General features: G+C 56.7%; 6 protein-coding genes across 6 annotated transcripts; 4 read left to right on the top strand and 2 right to left on the bottom strand.

The window, feature by feature from the left end:
• Positions 1–43: 43 nt before the first annotated feature.
• MAM_05476 (SNARE docking complex subunit) lies at positions 44–2375 on the bottom strand (the record flags this gene model as incomplete). Its single annotated transcript, XM_040824274.1, has 5 exons — positions 44–671; positions 728–1568; positions 1624–2009; positions 2063–2276; positions 2336–2375. 5 exons carry the CDS (start codon positions 2373–2375, stop codon positions 44–46), a joined length of 2109 nt encoding a protein of 702 aa, XP_040677599.1.
• Positions 2376–4683: 2308 nt separating this feature from the next.
• On the top strand, positions 4684–9102 carry MAM_05477 (zinc finger protein; the record flags this gene model as incomplete). Its single annotated transcript, XM_040824275.1, has 3 exons — positions 4684–6181; positions 6248–6342; positions 6409–9102. 3 exons carry the CDS (start codon positions 4684–4686, stop codon positions 9100–9102), a joined length of 4287 nt encoding a protein of 1428 aa, XP_040677600.1.
• A 429-nt stretch (positions 9103–9531) lies between these two features.
• MAM_05478 (Translin family protein) lies at positions 9532–10559 on the bottom strand (the record flags this gene model as incomplete). Its single annotated transcript, XM_040824276.1, has 4 exons — positions 9532–9860; positions 9986–10131; positions 10182–10278; positions 10385–10559. The coding sequence occupies 4 exons, from the start codon at positions 10557–10559 to the stop codon at positions 9532–9534; spliced, it is 747 nt and encodes a 248-aa protein (XP_040677601.1).
• Positions 10560–13968: 3409 nt separating this feature from the next.
• MAM_05479 (tripeptidyl-peptidase 1 precursor) lies at positions 13969–15383 on the top strand (the record flags this gene model as incomplete). The annotated part of the gene is made up of 3 exons (XM_040824277.1): positions 13969–14312; positions 14383–14928; positions 15122–15383. 3 exons carry the CDS (start codon positions 13969–13971, stop codon positions 15381–15383), a joined length of 1152 nt encoding a protein of 383 aa, XP_040677602.1.
• Positions 15384–16180: 797 nt separating this feature from the next.
• MAM_05480 (glycosyltransferase family 90 protein) lies at positions 16181–18770 on the top strand (the record flags this gene model as incomplete). Its single annotated transcript, XM_040824278.1, has 4 exons — positions 16181–16501; positions 16558–16830; positions 16892–16984; positions 17049–18770. 4 exons carry the CDS (start codon positions 16181–16183, stop codon positions 18768–18770), a joined length of 2409 nt encoding a protein of 802 aa, XP_040677603.1.
• Positions 18771–19699: 929 nt separating this feature from the next.
• Positions 19700–22316, top strand: MAM_05481 (homoserine kinase; the record flags this gene model as incomplete). Its single annotated transcript, XM_040824279.1, has 5 exons — positions 19700–20123; positions 20194–20492; positions 20570–20900; positions 21211–21700; positions 21785–22316. 5 exons carry the CDS (start codon positions 19700–19702, stop codon positions 22314–22316), a joined length of 2076 nt encoding a protein of 691 aa, XP_040677604.1.
• Positions 22317–23410: the final 1094 nt, after the last annotated feature.

Raw genomic sequence — 23410 nt, forward strand, 5'->3', positions numbered from 1 at the left:
TGGGCGCTTGCACTACTTCTATTCATCATGTTTATGCAGGTATTCATGATGCGACTTCGTGGCCTAGCCTCTCCAACTCATCCTTGATAAATGTGCCGGCATTGAGCAACTCCGTGCTGCCGTACACAACCCGCTTCTTGCCCCGGTCCTTGGTTCGCGCTACCCATTCCTGCAGATTGCCGTATTCATCAATGCTGCCGCCGCCCACCGTGAACACCACTGCCTCTGTGAAGCCCTGCCTTCGTTGTCCAAATGTTGCTGGCTGCCCTTGACCTGCTGCACCGGGCATGCCACCCGGCGCGTTGGCTGCACCACCCGAACGCACTGCGCTCGGCGGCGGCATGGTCCCACGAGCATTGGCTGAGCGGGGATCAAAGTACAAGTAATTTTCCGTCTTTGCTATCGCAGATGATGACGCGCTGGATGGGTCCATGATGGATTCGACAACCTTGGTTACTGTGAGGTCCCGGTCGGCTGGCAAGAAGTTCTTGACGCCCGATATCAGAGACTCAAAGTTGGAGGACAATCCGGAAGGAACGCCGGTCTCCTTGAGTCTGTCTGCCAGGCGCGTGGAAATGAACGAGAAACGGCCGAACAGATCAGACGACGGTGCTTGCTGATTGGTGTTGTCTATCGTCGTCAGTTGTGTCATCTTGGTGGTGGCACGAACCCTATACATCACGTCAGTAGTGCGCTTGTAACTGCTGGTAGCCGACCTAGTACTCACTGTCGGATGTACGGGAGACAAGTTATGTCCGCCCCGACTGCTTCAAGAGCCTTGCAGAGGCTTTGAAAGTCAGCCCGACTAACCTCCTGCTCCGTGCTCAAGAACCAAATGATGAAAAGTCGGAGCTTATCGGCAGGTTCTTTGCCCTTGTTGTCGTCCCTGATAATCTCTAGTATTTGGGCTTTGCTTTGCTTCATTATTGTTTCTTCGAGCTGAAAATAATTGTCCAATTGTCGGTCTTTGATGCCAGACAGCAGTGCGGCTAAAATGTTCATGTGCATGTCAAGAATGCCTTTTCGCTCTCGCATCTCAGGGAGCAGCGTTATAGCAGCCTTGAGGTGTTGGGCGCTTGCACTAGTGTCATTTTGGAGATCCTCCAAATCCGAGACTCCGGTCTTCCTCGTGATAGCCGCCGTGTCTTCCTTATATTTGGTCAGTTCGGCATCAATGTCTTCTGCCACCTGAGGGAATGGGACTCCAGCATTCTTGGCCCAGAAAAAGTCGTTTGCGCCCAAGTCGTATGCCTTCCTCGTGGTCCCTTTGGAAGGATTGCTCTCGTCCACAGGTGCCTCGATGGTGATTCTATTTAGTTTCATATCCAGCACGTCATGGACGAGAGATTGATAAGTCCATGAGTGTGACAGCATAGGAGTCAAGTCGACGTTTCGATCCAGCAGGATCAGGACCGGACGCGAACTCGGCGTACCGGAGACGGCTGGTCTTGCGGTGGAAAATAGGTTGTCTTTTGAATTAAGGATATGGTCTCGAAGCTTGCGGTCGAGGCGAGCAGCTACCATCTCAGCAGCTGCGCCCTTGGGACATCGGATGATGGGGATAGCCCCTGGTGATTGTTGTTAGCAAGACTGTCTCGGTCATGTCTCCACGGGACACCATACCCATAGTCACAACGACACTGAAAAGACCGCTCACTACCCTGTCCACCACGGCTTCGAGCTCCTCATCGCGTGTCTTTGCGCTGTTCAAGGCCCAGTAAGTGTGGGCCTTTTGCATACCAAGACTGAAGAGGTCTGGCTCTGCGACTATGAAGTTGAGATACTGATCAAACAACTGAGCAATCTTTTCGGATGTGCCAGCTGTTGCTGTTTGTGTTGCGAAATCTTCCAGTAATACTCGGGGCAGCGAGGATAGGAAGTTGATGTAAGCAGGAGAGTAGAGGCCTTTCTGGAGGTCGCCTGTGATTGCTTGAATGTTCTGAGAGTTCGGTTCGACAAGATATATGACAGGGACGTCGGGAATGGGGTGTCGCGAAGCTCCAATGTGCCTGAACATCATGCGTCAGTTGTAACCGCCTATCTCTGCAGATGTCACACATACATGTGCATGGTAATGCCCATGGACCGTAAGTCGCTCACGCGCATGACGCTACTAATGACGTCCCGGCCAAGGTCATCGAAGACGAGCACTTTCCATATCGGATTGCCATCAACGTCGAGTATAGGAGCAACAGGCGCATGTAGTGCGCTGGCATGTTCAGTCGCCTCGTTTGATTCCACCGTTTCGTTGAGGTTGAGGATCTTCTTGAGAGACGCTACAGATATGCATCATGTTTAGCGACGACAAGGAAGAGCTAGCCGGTATTTTGCATACCTATCTGACGGTCCCGCAACGAATTGCCCTTGGTAGCCATCGCTGCGTATTGGCTGTCAAGCACCGGAGAGACGAGCAGGTGGGGTGTTTAGGACTGCGATTACGGCTGCTCCAAAGCCGGAGGAGACTGGCTGGCTGAAGAATGTCCAATGATGCGTGTTGATGGATGCGAAAGGAAACGAAAACGGCTCGAACCCGGAACTTTGCAGACTGGCGGCGTCGTGGTGCAGGTGCACAGCTCAGAGCCAAAATATCGTCACTGGAGCCGACGCAACCTGGTCGTGGAGCTCTGGCGTCTGATGGGTGGCAGAGGCCACAGTGTACGGAGTACGAAATTGGTTATGGCGTCTCCTTTCTTGGCATAGCAAGCAAGTCGCGGAGGACGGGCGACTGTAAATCCGATGGGAGCTTCAGCCCTTGGAGCTTCGGGCACGGGGCCTTGGTGGGGCACTTGGGCCCTCAAGCTGGACCGCGGGCTCCCTTCGAGCCTTATTGCCTGACATTTCTGGCCGCAGCAAGCGAGCCATCACCTCCGAGCCCTTGGGTCACTGTTGACTTTTCCACCACCATCAACCACAGTCTCCATCACCTCCTCGTCCGTCGCCATCTGCTGCAAGCTGCATCCCGCCTCGTCAATAATCGTCGGGCGCTGCGGCACCGCCTGGATCTGGTGCTAGTCTTCTTTTCCATTCCTCCACTAGGTCCCGACCTGTCGCCGTAATTTGGCGTCGCCCCTTTCCCCGTCAGCGGGCAGTCTCATGATCTCCCATAGAGCGCGTTCAATAATCTTGTAAACAGCGCAGAGGAGAGACAGGTCATGACGACTCAGCCCTTGAGCAGAAATAAAGGTTAAGACAATTGCGAGACGCGCTCTGGCCGATGGGTATGCTTCACCTCTGACCCCTCCCCTATGTCCATGCAACATCCCATACTTTCCCCTTTCCCACACTACTTCACTTGCGATGGGCTTGAGCATTTGCGGAGTAACAACAGTCCGCCCTTCCTCCAGCCATCCCCGAGCCGTCGCCAGTATGAATGGAAAGCAGCTTCAACTGTATCGTGTGATTTGGCGCTTGCCTTGATGAACTGCGATCACTTTTATTTTTATTTTTATTTGGTCGTCATTAAAGCCGCGCGAGTTGAACTACCGACGCCAGTCTAGTTTATCTAGCCATTTTAAAGAGACGGGCTTGTGAGTTGGATCCTCGAAAAGCTGAGCGTCGCTTCTGTGCGGGCGATGGGGAAGCAAAGCTGCCATGATTAAGGCACGCGTCACGTGTCTTGGGCCTCGACCTGGTCATCGGGTTGCGTCTTGAGATAAATGTGATAAAAGAGTCAATTTGGTCATCTTGGAAATTAAATTCCTGAAACTGTCGAGGGTATCTGAACCTCTTGAGGATTTAATTGTTTGAACGGTTTACATCTCCGATGGCATCACCCGGCGTCTGGTCAGCAAACAGAGTGGAAAATAACAGCCGTGGAACAGCAGAGCCGCAGACCACAATCTCTGGACTTTGCGGCCTAGCAGAAGCAAGAAACAAGAAACAAGAGGCACTTCATCAATGCGTCGACATGAGGCGCCATTGCGACCTGGCTGACACCCATCATCAACACAGCTCGGCCTTGGATGGCACTGGCAACGCCCCTTGGACAGACACACTGGTTAGGCGCGTGCCAAGTCGGGTTTTCAGCAATAACCGGGGCTCCCCTCGCGCAAATTCAATGAAGCAAGCTCACTTCCATGCGGACTCTTGATCCCGCGTGCTCCTCGCTGCATTCTCATTGTCGCTACTACAGGAAATGAAATTGACGGTACTAATGTGTTTTTCCTTGATAGATTGAACGTCGGGCCCAACTGTCAGTCATTGTCCTTCGATCATCTCGACAAGGCCAATCACCCAATCCCTGCGCTTTGCACTGATTCCCGCGAAGTGGACCCAATTACACTCACCCACCGATATTTTGCCGGTAACAACGGCTGTGACCCTGGGGGTTCCTTGCTATTCAAACTCCGTGAGTAAATACTTGATCCCAGTCAGTCCTTGGTAGATGTCGCAGGGAGGCGCCCTCGCCACCTGTGCACACCACAAAGGAGGCCCCCCCCTTCCCTTCTGGTCAACCGCCACCAGACTGTCTGTCTCATTGATCGAAATTTGAGGCTTCTGCGTGCTTCCTCGGACATGCATCCGCCAACCTTCTCTCTCATGGGCTCCCGTCACACCGTCGACGTAGGCTCATCTCAGGGTTCCGTAATGCTCGCTAACACGCCCTGCTAGCTTAAGACCTTTTCTACAATACTATCGTCCATGATTCGTGCATGTTGGGAGGGCGACTGAAATCCACAGAAAATGCAGTCCTGGCCTGGGTCGGGCCAGAGCGGCGCAGGCGGACAAACCTCATGGCAAGGAGCTTTCCCCTATGGCCAGGATGACCACTTCGACTCTAATCAAGTCTGGCCACAGTCTGTGGCGGATCATGCTGGCTCATTTTCGCACATGAGCAATACCCAAGATGCGCATACACAAAACTTCTTCAATTCCCCGTCACACCAAGATGACGCCTTTCTGGGCGGGAGTCTGCACCCCTCCCAACCCGGCAACCCCAGCTTCCATGATCTTGGTTTGGATCAGCAATTCAGTCAAGCTGGGCAGGACGTGATGGATCCTGCGTTTAGTAACCTGCACCCTGATCTCTATGGTCAACATGCCAAGGGCAACCTGAATTTGAACCAGGTACAGACTCATCCACATGGCCACGGTCAAGGCTTTCCACGGCATGAGTTTCAGTTCCCGGCCCAGAATGAGCAGGCCTTCAACCCCTCGGTTTCTCAGTATAATGCGAATCAGCTCATCTCTCGAGCCCCGAGCCAGCACAATCATTCACCCATACAGCACTTTGATACTCTGCGCGGCGGATTCCAACAGGATCAGCCTTTTCCACACCAGCCTCAGCAGCCTTCTGCCGCTCTACATCAACAGTCGTTCTCGCACGCACCTAATTTCGTCCACAATGCGGTCAAGGGCCAACGGAATCACTTCGCCCAAGATTCGAACCCTCACATTACCTATCATCAGCAGCAGCCGCGTCCGCAGGGTCATAACCAACAGGCACTCGACCCGGCAAGCTTTGCACCGCAGAAGTTGCCTACCTATTCTCAACCAGGACAGGGCTCACCGGCAGGCCATCATGCTCATTTGTCTGGCATTGATAACTCCACAGGACAGCCAAACACTTCACCTGCAGCCGGGTCATTGCTAGCAGATAACACTCCGTCTGAGCTAAATTCTGGTCATGTACACCCGTCCCCAGTGTCGACTTCCGATTCTTTCCAACCCAAAAAGAGGAAGCGAGTGAGCAAGGCCTCCACTGAAAGCCCTCTTCCTACTGTGGAAGTTCCGCCGGCGACGGCAGACTTTCCCGTTGACTCCTCCAGTAAACGGGCTGAAGATCTTGACTCGCTGCCTGTTCCCGAGCCCTCTGCTGAAGAAGCCAAGTTGATTTCTGATTTCGGAAAACGCAACAAAACGGCACAGGTCAGATACCCCACAATCAAAGGACTCCCGTATATGGTCTACGAAGGAAGCGTCAAGCTTCCTGCACCCAAAAGCTACGATAAATTGGCACCATTGGTCGCCTTGCCGCCTAAAAGTGGTAGGCCGATTGTGCCGCAGCTGGGCTACCCGCTGCCCTGTGAAGTCCAGGGTCGATTCAGCAGTAAATACCGACCATCGCTCGACAAGAGTGGTCTAGATGAGAGACGGGCGGAAGCTAAAACCCTGTTGGACGAATACGATCGATCAATGCAGGCGCTTGGCAAACGACAGCCGAAATACACCGAGTATCCTCGTACGTACCGGAAAATGTTTGATGTTTACATGTGCCTACGCTTCTCTAACCCTGTGTGTGTATTAGATGCATTCAAGGAGCAGCTGAAGTCAGATGAGGCTTCCAAGAACAAAGCGGAAAAGAAGGCCAAGAAAGAGCTCGAAGACGAACGAAATAAACCAGTGAGCTCAAACCTCCCTCTAGTTATGAAATTTACACTTGTCAACATACTCATCACCCATGGTTAGGTCCGACAGGCATCTCGTCCGAATGATCCAGTCGAAGCGGTCGTTTGGGATATTGTAGGGATCATTCATATCGATCAGGCTACCCCACGAACATCTTCCCTCATTGCTGGACGCGTTCAACAAGCTGGCGAATTTTTCGTCAAGCTGCGAGCTGAGATCAATCGCAGCAAGCTTGATTTGGAAGAGGCGATCAAAAACAAAGAGCCAGAGACTGTTACCGAAAAGAAGAGAGTGGAGGCGGAGCAAAAGAAGGAGGCGTTGTATCGGGCACTGGATGCCACAGTCGAACACGCGGACGATGCGGTGTTGGACAACCTTGGCGGACACCAAAAATTAGTCCTCAGTCTCGTCAACACCTTGATATCGTCGATCAAAGCCTCGGATTTCTCCGGAAAGCTACCCAAAATTGTCTTGGAGCTGTTTACGCATTTCCGGATAACGAAGAAGATCGTCGACACGACCAATTTTGATTCTGTACGGAAGCGGCTTGAAGACAAGGGCGACGACGAAGTCAAGGAACTTGTTCGTGAGATCTCAGCCAAAATCAAAAAGTTTCAAAGAGCCAACGAACCCACTACGGCAACTGGGTACACGGGAACATCTGCAGCTAGCCGAGCGAAGGCTGGAGGTAAATTAGCATCAGATGGCACGTCAACAAAGCGCGGACGAGATGAGGAATTGGACACTCGCACCGTTAAAAAAATAGCCGTTGAAGCAGGAGCTGGATCGTTGAGCAAGAAGCTGGCTCAGCCAAAGGGTTCGCAGTCTACTGGTAAAATCACGGCATCAAAACAGGCAACCTCGGTGCTTCCTGGAAAACCTCGACCTATTGCGAAGACCGTGGCTAGGCCCGAACTCCTTGGCGCGGATAGTCCCAATACGTCTTCTGATGACAAGAATAAGTCTGATGCGGGAAAGCTGGCAGCAAAGGCTGACAGCAAACCCGGTCCCGCGTCGAAGACTGAGAATAAAGGGCTTCAACCGAAATCTGTGTCGAGTTCTGCTAGCGCTTTGTCTGGAATTGCATCCTTATTAGATTCCATCAACGCCAAGAAGCCGGAGGTCGCTCCCGCTACCTCCAAGGACTCCAAGGGTCCAGACGACTCGGAGACGCCAGAACAAAGGGCTAAGCGTATCCGAAAGGAAGGACGGAGGAAACTACGCGTGAGCTGGAAGCCTGAGGGAGAGCTTGTTCAAGTCCAGGTCTTCCATAAAGATGACGAGGAAGATGAAGGACGTGATGTGAACATGCTTCGCGACGCCGGAGATGACCGATCCGAGGGCATGGTACTGAAGCAGCGTGCTGATGTTGATGACGAGGATGATGACGATGATATACCCTATCAACCATGGGTTGGCCCTACGGCCACTGACTTCACCCAATTGCCACCCGACGTCAGATGCAAGAACTATGTCACGCGCGGTGGCAACGTCGCGTTCGAGACGAGTGAACAGAAGGAAATCACAGCGCGAGGCCAGAGAGAGCTCATGGCGATATACACGAACGTGGACGATATTCCCCCGAGTCCCAAATCACCTCCGCAGGAATCGTCCAGTCCAGCTCACTCAAAGGCTTGCTATCTTCCGACTGAAGGGGCAAAGTTTGAGGAACTGCAACTTCGTTGGCGAGACGAGCAGAACATGGGGCTGGACCAAGCTCTGGGCGCAGCGCTTCGCAGAATCGATGCTAAAAACCACCCATCGAACAAGCTGGACGACATTCTCGGCCGACTTAAGGGTGCGCCGGATAAGTCAAGCTCCCACCAAGCAACTTCGCATCCACGGGCCCTCCCGGGCTCGTCCACAACGCAGCATAACTTTCCTTTTGCGGTGGGATCCAGCAGCGAAGCACAAGTACTTGCTTGCCTTTGTCAAGAGAAAATCACCGCTTGGCGCGATCCGAACCCTGTTCATGTTGATCCCAGCCGTCCTCATCAGTATGGCGACGCGAACTTGCAGATGATTGGCAACCACATCGAGTCAGTGGCTAGAAGCTTGGCTGGCAAGCCATATCCAGCCACCGCGCCGCCCGAGTGGCTTACACACGACGAGGAGAGGATTCGCGAATGGTGGTTAGGGTACAACAAGGAAGCCGCCGCTAGGCAGAGAAAACTGGACGAGGAGCGTGCTCGATCCGAGGCCGAGGCCAACGCAATGAGGGTTGTCACTGGTGCTTCTGGCCAACCCCCCGACCAAGACTGGAATGCTCATTACCAGCAGCAGTCCTATGCACCATATCTAGCTCTCCTGCAACAGATGACGGGTGGTCAGGCCGCTGGCCAAACGCAAGGAAGCTCATCGCAAGGCCAGCAGAGCTCGATCCCTGACAGTCAGCTCCAGTCGATTTTGGCCGCCATCAACCAACCCCAACAGCAACAGGCTCAGTCGTCCAATGCCAACCCTCTGGCCAATCTCAGCCCCAGCGACCCTTCATATCAGCAACTAGTAATGTTGACACAGTTAGCACAGGGGCATCAGCAAGGTCAGCCTCCTCCGCCCCCTCCGCCCCCGCCGCCGTCCAACGAGCGAGACTGGGATCGTGGTGAGAAAGAAGGGAAGGAAAGCCGCAAGAAGAAGGCAACGTTGCCACCGCACAAGCCCGCCAACAAGGCTCTCATCGGAACGAAGGCCTGCACGTTCTGGCAGCAAGGCAAATGCGCACGCGGGGAGAAGTGTACTTTTAGACATGACTGAGTCAAGGCTTGTAAAGAAAATGGAGGGGATAGCCCTTGGGACGCGGCGTCTGGAGCGTATTTCTATTTCAATTTGTTTTTGCTTTCCCTTGCGACGTCATCATTGCAAATCATCAAGTGGTTGGGCAGCTGGTTGGAGACAGCATGGCACATCATGTACGGCAAATGTGAAGCGGAAACGGGCGGATTGGCAATGTACAATATTCTCAATGCATCGCGCTCAGAGTCACGAGCTTGAACAATGTGCTCTTGTTGACTGCAGAACCTCGTTGGATAGCCCTGATTGCCCACCAGTGGGTGTAGGAGCGGACCGCACGCGTAACAAAACATGCTGCTCTCAAGGCCCTTGTGATGAGATGGATGCCTCCGCGTCGGATGAGCAGGGGAGTAGGGGAGTAGGGGCCCTCCTCCTCAAGATGGCTGGCTGCCTTCACTCCCCAGTCTTCATGTCAGTATCGGCCCCCGGCCGCACAACAAGGCCCCTCAGGCTCAAGTCGTAGACTACATCTTCCACCTTTTTCACGTCATACTTGACGGCGTCGGCGCGCTTGCGCAATATATCATTCTTGAGATTGAGCAGCTGGAACCCCGCAAAGACGTCCTTGACAAAGGCGCTAATGGTCATGGGCAGCTCAAAGTCGCCCAGGGTGACGGCATTGGTGGCCAAGCGGGCAAGTTCGGGCGTGAGGTCCGTCAGGGCAAGAAGATACTCTTCAATAGTGAAGTGGAAGGCGTCGCGATCCTTGAGATTCGTGGGCACTAAAGGCCGCGGTCAGCGCCGGCCACGAGGAACCGCTGAGCATCGTCCATTAGGGGGGGAAGAGGGCGGTGCTGCAGGTCCCGATGGACAGGGACAAGATGAGCAGGAGAACAATGCAATGTACCTGAGAAGATCGAACCCACGTCTTCCAGCGTCAGCAGGCGCCCGAGCTCGCTGGGCTCCGAGTCGGCGTGGAAGCCGCCCAGCCAGGCGCAGTACAGAGTCGTGCCGATGGCGTTTTGCACGGTTCGCGCCCATTTGGAGTTGTATCTGGGTGGGATTAGTGTCTTTCTTTCTCCATGCCTTGGCGGGTAACGAACTTGTAGTAGGGGTGTTTGGAGGCAATCTCGTCCAAGTCCTTGACGATGACGACCTCGTCCCTGACGGCCTTTTGTACCTGCTCTATTAATGCCGGATCTGGGCGATGTTAGCACAGCCCCCTTTTTTTTTTTTTTTTTTTTTTTTTTTTTTTTTTGAGCGAGTGAGCCCCGTGCTGGGCAGGGCAAATGTTGGACGGGCGTACAGCGAGACCGGGGAGTCGAGTGGACTCTGGACAAGAGGCCCTGGGCGGAGGCGACGCTCCGTTCGAGCTTTTGCACGATTTGCGTGAGGCTGTCGCGGACTTGGGTTTCTTCCTCGAGCTTGGACTCGAGATGGCTGAAGATGGAAGGGTCGAGGAGGCTAGACTGGGTGGACATGGTGGCGGGATGAGGGGGCGAGGTGGTGTGATGACTCTATGAGACGCGAGGTGAGGTCAAGTCGAGTGATGAATTTTGATGGACACGCACACGGCCCGGCGGTGATGGGCGGACAATAGCTATTGTGGGGCCTTGATGATTGAGCTGCGATGCCATGCCACGGGATATGTAGGGCGGTATGGCGCATCAGAGACCGGGCTTGGATGGCCATGCGCGCGTGTTTTGTTCTTCTTGGGCAACTCTTATCAGGACGCCAACAGCGAAGGCATTCACGAGCAACGCGGCGCCAAATACCCAGCTAGCCTCGACAACACAAATCAACACAACGTCCGCGTCGGCGTCCCATGTCGTCTTCTTCGCAGCCGAGTCATGCCCAACCGCAATGAAAATGCGCAAGAGGTTCGCATCACCTGGAAACAGTGTAATACCAGGGACACAGTGGTCAAGGACCATGCGTAAACGCAGAGGTGTTCCCGTCCCTCTAACCAAAAATAAGAATAATCACGATCAGCCTCGTTTCGAGGCATTTCAGAGATTAAACTGAAAAGAACAGATACTACACTTGATCTAAGCCATACGGCAAAGAGAGCTGGAGAGGAGGAGAGAAAACTCGAAAAACTGATGAGGTCGCGGGGGAGATTCTTATACTTGGCGACGAAGGGCGGTGAAGGCGGGCGCGGCAGGATGAACCGTGACGGCTGTTGCAGCTGTCAGGTGCGTGGCCGGTGTTTGTTAGCCCATCGTTATCTTGCGCCGTGCATCATTTCACGACACCTGTACAACTTGTTGATTCCATGCATTCTGTTCTTTCCTATTGTCGTGCATGAAGCATTCGATTCTGCAGGCCTCGGACGGACTCGGCGATGACAGCTAGTGGTCACCACGCGTGACGCCTCCGATATCTTGGAGATGGGAGCTGGAGATTGGCAGGAGAAAGGAGAAGAGAAGGCGCTTGGCGAGAGATGATGACACATCAATTGCTTTGCATGCAAGAGGGAATCGCACCAAGATACCTGCAGCGACCGGCTGTCATTTGATTTTAACCTGTGTCTGCACTGTGCAGCACCGACTTTGGACTGTCATTGAGCGTCGACTGGACCGGCCTTGGACTCCATCTGCTCCTTCACCTTGGTTCACCCTCTGGTTCTGAGCCTCGAAACGCCTACCACTACAGCCGCGTACCTCATGTTCAAAGCTTGAATGGCTCGGCCTAGCAGCGTCCAAGACCTAAATATTACCCCGACTTCGCCCGCAGTCTCCAGTCTTGTCGTTGGGGTCACTCTCGTCAATATCTTGGAACGCTGGATCCGGCACCCTTCAATATGAGCCAGGAGCTCGCCAAGCTGAAAAAGGGCCGCACCCGCGTCGTCATTGCCGCAGAATTTGTGGGCTACGATCTCAGCTCCAGGTTTCTCAATGAAAACGGCATCCTGGAAATTGCCTCCACACGACGACCGCACTGTCTGCCAATACGCTACCGATGACCACCGCGAGGCAAAAGAAGTCGTCTACATTTGTAGATCAATTGGGAAATTCGGACGGGGCCATTACATGCAATTCCCGGGAATTTAGAGCGAGCCGGGCCCGTCGGTGGCCCTTTGTGGAGACAGGCTGATGACCTGGCCTTCTGGGTTGCCTGCCACGAGGCAATCAAACTGTTGCCGGGACTGACCCAAGCTCTGCGACAAGACTGTTTGGATTGCATTTAGTTATTGCGCCAAGGTGCTGCAGCTAGACGGGACTGTCTATACGTCCGTCGGTGATGGGCTCGGCGAGCGGGCGGTGGCATTCGCGGACGGTTCGCAGCGACTTTTGCCTTCTTCCTCGACGGAACAGGGCTCAGCTCACTTTTGTCCACTGCGAATTCAGTAGTCTTTACCTCGAATCGAAAGCAACTGCTCAAGATATAGCCGCCGCGCGTCGCCCCGAGTCCCCCCGGCATCATGTTGACGGCCAGTTACAAAGTAGTCCGTATTATGCCTAACCACATTGCTCGACTGAAGACGCTTTGAACCGAGAGTGACCGAATCACGCTGCCCGCTTTGTGGAAGGTGCAAAAGAAAGCCCGTCATTAGTAAGCGGCATTTTCAGAGAAATGTGATATGGTGTTTACGTGGTTGTGCTTGGATATCAATCAATTTCTGTTGGCAGGGATTGCAACTTCATCGTACCAACGCCACGTCGGACAGGGGAGCGCAGAAAACGCCACAGGGTGAACCAGCGAGGTGGAATTCTTGATGAAAATCGGTGCACGTTTTTCATTTTACGCTCGTATCTTGGCGACATGTTGACGTGCGATCAAAGCCTTTCACATCGGCGAGGTGTTGTCGCCGTCTCGGGGCAGCAACGTAGTCGCCCTCCGTTTTCCCTGACTTGACTGTTTTTTCTTGGTAACTTTTTCTTCTTCTTCTTGTTTCAACTTTTTGCTGGTGATTGTTCGTCATCGGATTGGGGGCCTCGGCTGCATTGGCTTGTGCGACTTCACTTGCCTTGCCTTACTTAGTATTGTTCCCGAGCACACAGCACACATTCACCAACTTGAATGAGTGTTGAGGTCGATCCGCAAAACAATAATAGAAGGGCTCCAAGCAAGCGCCATCACCTGAGCTGTACAGCACGCAGATTGGTAAAGGGCGGCGATCAAGTCATCTCGCGTGGTGAAGCGACTGCGTCGCAGCCGAGTCCATCACGCCCAATACCGCCTCTTGTCCCGCACAAAAACGGCAGCACGAGCCGCCATGCCGATCCGAAACCTTCTCTGCGTCCTGGGGAGCATCATCACGGTCGTTATTGCAGACTTTGTCGTCGTGGAACACTTGGACGGCCGCCCGAGGGATGGACCAGGCTTGGAGCTGCCAACGCCAGTCAACTCGTCCGGCTCTCCATCGTACTCGAGTCGCAGGGCCAGAATGGAATTGACAAGACGTTGCAACAGGTCTCGGATCCGACTCATTCGCGACATGGCCAGCACCTGACTCATGACGAGGCAGTTGCCTTGGTGCGTCCCCGGCAGGGCTCCGTCGCCGCCATACACGAGTGGCTGTTTTCGAAAACATTACGGCGAGTCAGTTCCGAGATCGCGGGGGGTTTATGGATGTCGTCGTTACGATTGGAACGGCGGAAAGTCTCTTGGCTGCCAAGCATGACGTGTTTCAGCAAGACAATCAAAGGGCCATCGGAGCGCTAGCTTACTCTGTGCCGGTAGAGGTGCGAGCGTACAATACGTCCGTGCAGCCCACCACATTCTTTGAGTCAGGACGCTTGTTCAAAAAATCTCCCCGGTCTGCGGAGGCCGAGAGGGCGAGGCGTCATGGAAACAGACGAGGCGTCGAAGAAGCGTCGACGAGGATGCGAGGCTGCGAGAACAATAATGCTCCCGCTTGTCTCCGTCGACTGTACAGGATGAACAATGACCATTCCGAGCCACACGGAGCATGGGTGCTGGGGTGGCCGGATTCGATGGAGTAAGGACTCGCTTTCTCCCACATATTGCCTTGAGAGCTTGGGCTCACGCCACTCGCAGCAAGCGGCGCAGTATGACCAGCTGGGCAAGTATGTGGACAAGTATGCGCCGTATGCCAAGGGGGGCAACTTCTCGGTAGAGCTCGTCAACAACGGGACGAACCCTCAGGGCGAGTATGCCAGCGGCGAGGCCAACATGGACGTGCAAATCACAGTTTCCATGGCCTTCAGAGTGCCAGTCCGGTTTTACGCCACGAGGGGAGAGGAACACGGATTCATGCCCGATTTGGAGTAGGTGCTGCTGATTCCTTGGTCGATATCATCGCACTTGCGCCCGCCAACCAGCTGTGCTCTCTGGCAGCATCCCTGACCCCAAATATCAATGCCTCGAGCCGTGGCTGCAGTTTGCCCGCCACTTGTTGGATTTGCCCGACGGCCACCTCCCCCAGGTCATGTCTATATCGTACGGCGGCAATGAACAGACGGTGCCGAAGCCGTATGCTCTGAGGATCTGCCAGATATTCGGGCTCGTCACGCTCCGCGACATGTCCATCATCCTGGCGTCCGGGGACCAGGGACCAGGCGTTTCATGCCAGTCCAACGACGGCACCAAGACGACCAAGTTTCTGCCTGCTTTCCCGGCTGGGTGCCCCTACGTCACGGTGGTTGGTGCCACCGAGGGGAACGCCCCAGAGAGGGGCATCAACTTTTCCTCGGGGGGTTTCTCGGAATACTGGCCCAGACCCTGGTGGCAGGAGGCGGCCGTGTCGCGGTACCTCGACGTGCACGGAGACAAGTGGAAGGGGTACTACAACCAGGCTGGCCGTGGCTTTCCAGATGTGTCTGCACAAGGCACAGGATATCCTTTTTTCAACCACAACAAGACGGCGCGCGGCGGAGGCACCAGGTAAGACGACCGGCTTTTGTCCATGTGGAAGCTTGCCCGGCCATTCGAGAGTACCCAAAGAGTCCATAGTGCGTCGGCACCACTGTTCGCCTCCATGATTGCCGTCATCAACGACAGTCGTATGAAGAAGGGCAAGCCGCCGTTGGGGTCTTTGAACCCATGGCTGATCAATGTGCCAGGCGTGCATTTACAGAGTGAGACGTGGAATATTCATTCCCGCAAACCCCCCCACCGCATCAAAAGCCAACTTGGATGAGAAACTGACGCCCGGAGGTTGCAGCATCACCCACGGCAGATCTGAAGGCTGCAAAGGCAGAAGCTTCAGCGGCGCAGAAGCCCCCGTGATTCCTGGAGCAGGGTGGGATGCTGTAGAGGGATGGCATCCGGCTACCGGGCTGGGAACACCTTTGTTTGATGAGTTGCAAAAGTTGGCGATGGAATCAGGCACGGCGTAGGGGATGCATCAAGAAAGGCGTAACGTCGAGCATGCACGAGCACGCACTCGCGCTCCACGCAACTCACTCGGGTTATGCGGCCGTCTAATTGAAGTTCGATGCCAGAGCACGGAGCGGAGTGGGCCGGTGCAATAAAAAATGCACGACTAGTAAGTACCACTAGGCCAAAGGTGAAGCTTAAGCTTCACTTGAGGGTGGACATTTACGTGCGACAACCGGGATTCTGGTCTGACTAGACCCATCAGTACTACTGGGTTGACCCATGGGCATATAAGTCGCTAGTTGAATAGCTGACTGATCATCCTGGTCTGTTAGCAATGCAGCCTTATATCAGGCCCACTCCCCTTGTGACTAGCAATACATAGGTACAGCAACGTAGGTGATGGTGTCGTCTTGGGGATGGATAAAGGATGCTATATAGCGATCCACTTAGGCTAGGTTTCCGGTAGTACAAGTTTCACGATAGAGTATGCTTGACTTGCTTACTACTGTATATCATATAGGGCAACCCAGGGGAGCTCCTCATCTGTCATTGTGTGATTGGTCTCTGGCCCCTGATGTAGAGCCTCCCTTTACAACAGTTCAAATGCCATGGAGGAAAATGGCAAGATGACGTTCCGAGGCCAGAGAAGCCCATGTAGCCGGGGAGCCAACGGCCACAAGAGTAATGGCCTCCCAATGTCATAGAGCAGTGGCCGCCCTGGCACATAAGTATTCAACCTTGGACCCGATAACACCGTCCATGCGTCTTCTGTCTCGACACACTCCTTCCATTCCACTTCACCAGCCTACTCGCCATGCTGCAGACGATACGGAACGGGCACGGCCGAGGGCTTGATGCCACGCTCCGAGCCATGCTTGAGGCACTGCTGGCAGGCGTTGCTGCACAGTACTTCACGTCTAGATCGTCGGAGCTGTACTCTGAGATGCTGAGCTGGGCCCTGCTCCCGTTGCTAATCACGTACATCCGGAGACCCAATCGTGGTGCCAGGCTCGGTGATGCCAGTCTATCGCTCGGAGATGGTGTCAAGCTGGCCACGGCGGCCAACTGCATCGTGGCAGTCGGCCTAGCTGTTGCAACATTCTGTGCTGCAGAGAGCGATTGGGTTCGGCTAATTGTGAGATCATTCGACATTCACCGTCTGCACATTGAGTTGGAACTGACGTCTTCTAGCCTGCCCTGACGCCGGCCCTCCTCGCGGTCCAGGCAAAGCTGCACGGAGAGGCACTGCCGCTCAGGACCAGGCTCTCGGCGGCCTGTGCCTCGACGACGACATGGCACGCCGTCGCAGCTGCGGTATTTGGAGTATGCACACTGTCGTCGTACTGGAGCAAGGCCGCCGTCCGGATAGCGGCCGTGGAGTTTGGGGGCCTGCTCTTCGCCTACGCAACGCTGGCGTTGAAGACAGCCGGGCACCGCGGTCGATTCCCTCGTCGACATGGACAGGTACATGTGTCGGCTCGTGCCTTACACAGTGGGCGCCTTGCTCGTCGCCGTCGCGGCGCAGGTACACTTCCTGGGGTTCGTGCCGTTTGGTGCCGCCGCCATGATCATGGCCGGTGTGGCAAAGTCTTATGCGACCTTCCGCACCGTCGAAGTGGTTTGTGACGACAGTTTCTCTCCCGCCCCCCCGGTCCTGTCGCTCGACTAACCCGCTCGGCCAGGTTCATGATGCGTCGTGGGCCGGTGCTACCGTTGTCAAGATGTTGACCATCTTTGCCAGCCGCAACCCCTTCATCCAGTCGTCCCACGCCCGGGCACTGCTTCACATTGTCGGATCCGCCTTGACGCTGGGCCAGCTCGTTGCACTGACCCCGAAGCACGTGTCCAGAAGCAGACTGCTGTGGGCGTTTATGCTGGTGCCCCTTGTTCCGTACCTGGCGCAGACGGCTGCCATCCGCGGTGCGCAGTCGAGAATGTCGGCGCTCAGTCTTGCGCACAAACACCCCGTCGAGGAGATGATGGACGAGGCGAGCAGTCGCTTCGAAGCCATGCTGGAGAGGCAGTCGAACTCGAGCGAAGCGGCGAGCGACGAGTATCGCCGCCGCTACAAGATGGAGCCGCCGCCCGGGTTCGAGGCCTGGTGCGAGTACGCTGCGGCTCGCGAATCCCGCATCGTGGACGATTTCGACGCCATGTACTCGTCGATTGCGCCGTTCTGGGCGCTGAGCGGCCTGCAGGTCCGGCAAGCCATGCGGGAGATGCGGGAATCGGCCTACGGCGACGTCTGGACATGCACCTACTCGAGCAAATCGGGCCACACGGGATGCACTCACCCGTGGCGCGACTTTGACAGGTACACGGCGCAGCTGTTCAACCAACACGTGCCGGGAGGCATCCCGGCCGCCGTGCCGGACGTGGAGTTTCTGGTCAACCACCTCGACGAGCCCAGCGTGCTCCTGCCCAGGCCCGTGTCGGGGGCCGGAGGCATCAGGGAGACGCAACTCTCGGAGAGGCCGATATGGGCGAGGCTGGTCCAGCACTGCGACGCGGAGCGGCAGCAGGGTGGGCAGGAGACGACGCACGCGTCCGGCCTGCCGTTTGTCCGGAACAAGTCGGCCGACATGGACCTCTGCCGCCACCGCGAGTACGAGCACATGCACGGCCTGTTCATGAGCCCGACGTCGATGCGGCTGCTGGAGGGGATGGCGCCGGTGCTCTCGACGGGCGCGCCGTCCACCATGGGGGACATTCTGTTCCCGAGCCCGGCCTACACGGAGGACCGGTTCGCCTACCGCCCCGAGCACGACGTGGGCTGGGACGCCAAGAGGAACAATCTCTACTGGACGGGGTCCACGACGGGCGGCTTCGCCTCGGCCGAGTCGCAGTGGTCCCGATTCCACCGGCAGCGCTTCGTCGGCCTCGCCCAGAACCTCGCCGGCGGGCGGCGGCTCGACTCGTCCTTCCTCAACAGCCGGCTCTACGACGTCGCCTTCACCGGCGTCTTGGCCGGCGACAGGGGCCCGCTGCGCCAGCAGACCTTCGCCTACCGCACGCGGCCGTGGGAGGACGCCAACGCGGCGCTGCGCTCGCGCCTCGTCTTCGACCTCGACGGCAACGGCATCAGCGGCCGCTGGTACAGGCTCCTCGCGTCCGGGTCCGCGCCGCTGAAGCAGACGCTCCTGCGCGAGTGGCACGACGACCGCCTCGTCCCGTGGGTGCACTACGTCCCCGTCAGCCAGGGCATGGACGAGCTCCCGGAGCTGGTGGCCTTCCTGACGTCCTCGCCGCGGGGCGAGCAGCTCGCGCGCCGAATCGCGGGCCAGGGGGCCGAGTGGTTCCGGCAGGCGCTCCGGCGCGAGGACATGTCGGTGTACCTGTACCGGCTGTTGCTGGAGCTGGCGAGGTTGCAGGACCCGGAGAGACCTGCGCACCCGGTTTCGTGAGCCGCGTCGGCGTGGCCGCGACCTTTTCGTTTCCTTTGCCTTCCTGGGCGAACGGATAGCTGGCGACGGCCGCCGTGCCGAGCCGTGTGGGTCCTTCCGGTGTCCGGCCGGACTCCCGAGCTGCCGAGCATCCGGCTGTTCCACAGACCGTGCTAGAGAAGGCTTGTGCGAGGAAAGTGGCAGACGATCACGACTCAGCCGAGGGCCTTGCTGGATAGCTTTTGGTCGAGAATGGACGCGCGCCAAGCTAGGGTGGTAATGTCGCGCGGTGACGCAGGGGCCATGATGGCGAGTTCCAGCGCAGAAGGTTTTCGGGGAGCTTTGATGCAAGAGGGCGCTATTTACGGCTCAGTCAGTCGAGTTGCTGCCCCAGGTCCCATTGCTTGCGGCCCTCGTCATGGCCGGGCGAAAAGCGTTCCCGCTGTTGTCGAACTGCGGAACGTGGTGGTCTCGTGTGAGGATTTGGTACCAAGAATCTCGATGTCAAGCTAGACGCATCAAAGAGAGCTTTCAACGCCTATCTATGTATGCATGGAAGGAATACTTGTCTGGGTGCTTTATTGTGATGCGGACAAGATGCGCCGCGCACAGTGCACCCGGCTGTTTAAATTAACTCATGGATACGGAAAGTCTGGCATACTCCGCATACGGAGTAGCTTCTTCGCATATGTACATGGTAGCATGGATGGGGCGACGCCGTCCGCGCCCCACACCAGTGACACCACACAGACGGACGACAGGCATGGTGCCCCACATGGCCCTCGCCGTCTCCGGTCATCGGGGCGCCCCACCAAAAACTTGCCGCGCGACTCAGGCGCAATTGCACGTCTTCTCCTCCACAAACACATCGCGACAAGTCCAGCCCGGCACGCCGACTTTGCACCTCCATCCTCCAACTGGCGCGGCTCCCTCCTGGCTCAACCACAGTCATGGAGTCCTTCGTCATTAGGACGCCCTGCTCCAGCGCCAACATCGGGCCGGGCTTCGACGTCATCGGTCTCGCCCTCACCGTCTACCTCGAGCTCCACGTCACCATTGACCGATCCAAGACGGGCACTGAGCACCCGCTCAACTGCAGGATCACCTACGAGGGCCAGGGCGAGGGAACCGAGGACATCAGTCTCGACCCGCAGAGCAACCTCATCACCCGCGTTGCGCTGTACGTGCTGAGATGCCATGACCAGCGCTCGTTCCCGGCCGAGACGCATGTGCACATCCGGAACCCGATACCCCTGGGCAGGGGGCTGGGAAGCTCGGGCGCCGCCGTGGTTGCCGGTGTGATGCTGGGCAGGGAGGCCGGCGGGCTGAAGCATCTGGGCCTGGACCGGCTGTTCGACTACTGTCTGATGATTGGTATGTGTGCCCGCGACGTGATGCTGCGCCGCGCGTCTGCGCCCGACGGCCAAGTTGACGAGTGCCGCAGAAAGACATCCGGACAATGTGGGCGCCGCCTTGTTCGGCGGCTTCGTCGGCACCTACCTGATGCCGTTGAACCCCGAGGACGCTGCGAGAATAGAGATTCCGCTCTCGGAAGTGCTTCCCTCGCCGGCTGGCGGCGTCGATACGGGAAAGAAGCCTCCCTCGCCGCCCGTCGGCATCGGCCACCACATCAAGTTCCCCTGGGCCAGGGAGATCAAGGCCGTGGCCATCATTCCCGACTTTATCGTGCCGACGGCATCCGCGAGAGCTGTTCTCCCGGCAAAGTATCCCCGTCAGGATGTGGTGCGTACACGGCCCGCCAGGCAACCCCCTGACTCCGCCCGTCGCGTTGCTAACTGCCGCCCATGTGCTGCTGCCAGACTTTCAACCTCCAACGAATCGCCCTCCTCCCCGTCGCTCTTGGCCAGTCGCCGCCGGACCCCGAACTCATCCACCTCGCCATGCAGGACAAGATCCACCAGCCCTATCGCCAGACCCTCATCCCGGGTCTTACAGAGGTGGTCGAATCAATGTCCCCCAAGACCCAGCCTGGCCTCCTGGGCGTGTGCCTCTCTGGCGCCGGGCCCACGATACTGGCGCTTGCCACGAGCAATTTCGACGAAATTGCAAAGAAGATTATCGCCACGCTGAGGCACTACAACGAAAACAAGGACCTGGCTTGCCAATGGAAGATTTTGGAGCCTGCCGAGGGTACGCACGTAGTTCGATAGACTGAGTAGAGAAAAGACAACCAGACCGAAGAGCGGGCAGCTCAAAATAGCTACAGAAGCTACTGCGCAGTTTCAAACTCAAAAAGTCGTTTTCAATTCCTGCGGTCGGACGGCCTTTTTTTTTTTTTTTTTTTCCCTCTGATATTGCGCCGATCCGCAGATAGCCGTGGGTTAACCCGAAGACCGAGACCCCGTCATCGGCGCTGCCCCACGTTTGTCAACCTCACCGTACCCAACTGGGGTCTTACATGGCCGTCGTCCATTGTCCCCATCAACTTCACCATCACCAGCACATCCCGTCAATCGCCACACGCCATCACGTCTCGTCATGTCCTCTCCGCCGCCACCAGGGGTGTACGTGCCCGTCCCGACTTTCTTTGCTCCCAGGTCTGGCTCCGCCTACGACTCGGCCGTGCCCGCAGTCGACATCACCACCCAGTCCGCCCATGCGATCTACCTCGCCAAAAGCGGCATCAGGGGCCTCGTAATATTCGGCAGCACCGGTGAATGCGTACACGTCCACCCGCGGGACCGCAAAGCCGTCCTCCAAGGCGTGCGAGATGCCCTTGTCCACGAAGGCTTCGACGACTACCCCATCATAGCGGGAACAGCCGCGGCCAGTATCGAAGAAACTGTCGAACAGCTCATCGACGCAAAAGGAGCCGGCGCCCAGTGGGGAATGGTTCTGGTGCCGGGGTACAATGCCGCCGTGACGCCACAGGAAGGCATCGTCAGGTGGTTTGCCGCCGTGGCAGATCGGAGCCCCATTCCTATTCTCGTGTGAGTGCCTGCCTTCCCTGTCCAGTCCTACTATACGTGCGCTTGGCTGATTTTCTCTTCTCCCCCCTTTTCTCCCTGGCTCAGCTACCACTTCCCGGGGGTGTCAAACATGGTCGAGGTCACACCGGCTACGTTTGCCGCGCTTGCCGCCCACCCCAACATCGTTGGGTGTAAGCTCTCCCACGGGGACGTCTCTCGGCTCGCGCAGATTGCGCTGAATCCGGCCGTCGACCCGGCGCGCTTTCACGTTTTCACGGGCCTGGGACAGCAGCTTCTCCCCGTGGTGAGTGTCGGCTGCGTCGGCGCCATTGATGCTTCGGCCGGATTCTTCCCCAAGTCGCTCGTGAGACTGCTCCATCTGGCGGTCGAGACGCGGCCCACGGATGCCGAGGCCAGGGAGAGAAGGGAGTTGCAGTACAAAGTAAGCTGCATGGACGAGATTGTGAGCAAGCACGGCGTCGTGGGCATCAAGGAGGCAACGAGCAGGCTGCGAGGCTTCGGCGACGTCGACGGCTGCAGGCTGCCGCTGTACGGGGCTGTCCGAGGCGGCGAGGATGAGTGGAAGAAGTGGGAGGGTGTCTTGGCCGCGCTGGACGAGGTGGAGAAGCGGCTGTGAGGCCATATGATTCTATTCGAAAACGGGGTTCTGACGAACGCACCAGAGCTCTGCCTGATGCGAGAGGCCGGCTACTTCCACCGCGGGCCGCAAGTGCCACGCTTCCCACGCGCGGCGAGCCGTACGTGTAGATGTCGGTCTTGATGCCGCCGTTTGCGCGGATCAGAGCCGGAGCGGGCGAGCGCAATGCTCCGGGTATCCTTGAGTGGTCTTGTATGGAGCAGCTACATCCCCGACGACGGGAGACAATGTGACAAGAGTTACACCACTGGGCCAAAAGTGCAGCTTCACGCCCGAGGGGATTATCTTGGTACATGTATGTGACGAGAGCTCGCCTGAGGGCTTGGGGCGCCTAAGCTCAATTCAACACGCAACACGGTTTGGTATCAGAGGTCCTTAGTCTCCCAAGAGGTCCTTGCGGCCACAGTCGTCTGTTTATGCGGCAGCCTTCCGCCCCAGGTCTGGCGACCATGTCCGTTGTGTCACCAACATCCGTGTGACGATGTACGCGCGACAGGAGGGCTTCAGTCTCGTATGCTCTCCGCACGAGAGCCCGACGACACATGGCCGTCTGTTTCTCTCTATTCTGCGGGGCTTCTAGCACTCTTTCCCCAAGATTTCCCAAGACGAGTGGCTGGCAAGATTGGCGCGTTGCAGAAGCGGAGAGGATGCTACGCCGCCTGGGGCTCTACGGATGATTTTGGAAGAGCAGTGGCTGGCGAAATGGAGATTTTCGGGTCCGTGAAAATTAGAAACGCGCCAGGAGCTGACGGAATTCTGCTCGGCTGCGTCCTAGGGGCGACGCGCGGCTGGCGAGAGACGGATTGCGCGGTGGGCTTGTGCGAGAGGGCGGGTGATGACTGATGCGAGATTGTCAACCAGCATTCGGAGTGTTGACGGGGGCGGCGAGAAAATTGCAGACATTTGCTTCTGGCTAAGGAGGGGGGCCCGGATGATGCCGACACTGTCACACAAAGGCCATGATGACGATATGCCGCAATGCGCAGTTCTTGTTCAGAACCTGTGGTGTCGTCACACCAGCCGAACTCCAATGGAAGTCTTGCCGTTTCCCACAATCTTGACAATGTCTGAAC

The sequence above is a fragment of the Metarhizium album genome (assembly GCF_000804445.1).
Source record: "Metarhizium album ARSEF 1941 chromosome Unknown scaffold_14, whole genome shotgun sequence".
Lineage (NCBI taxonomy): Eukaryota > Fungi > Ascomycota > Sordariomycetes > Hypocreales > Clavicipitaceae > Metarhizium > Metarhizium album.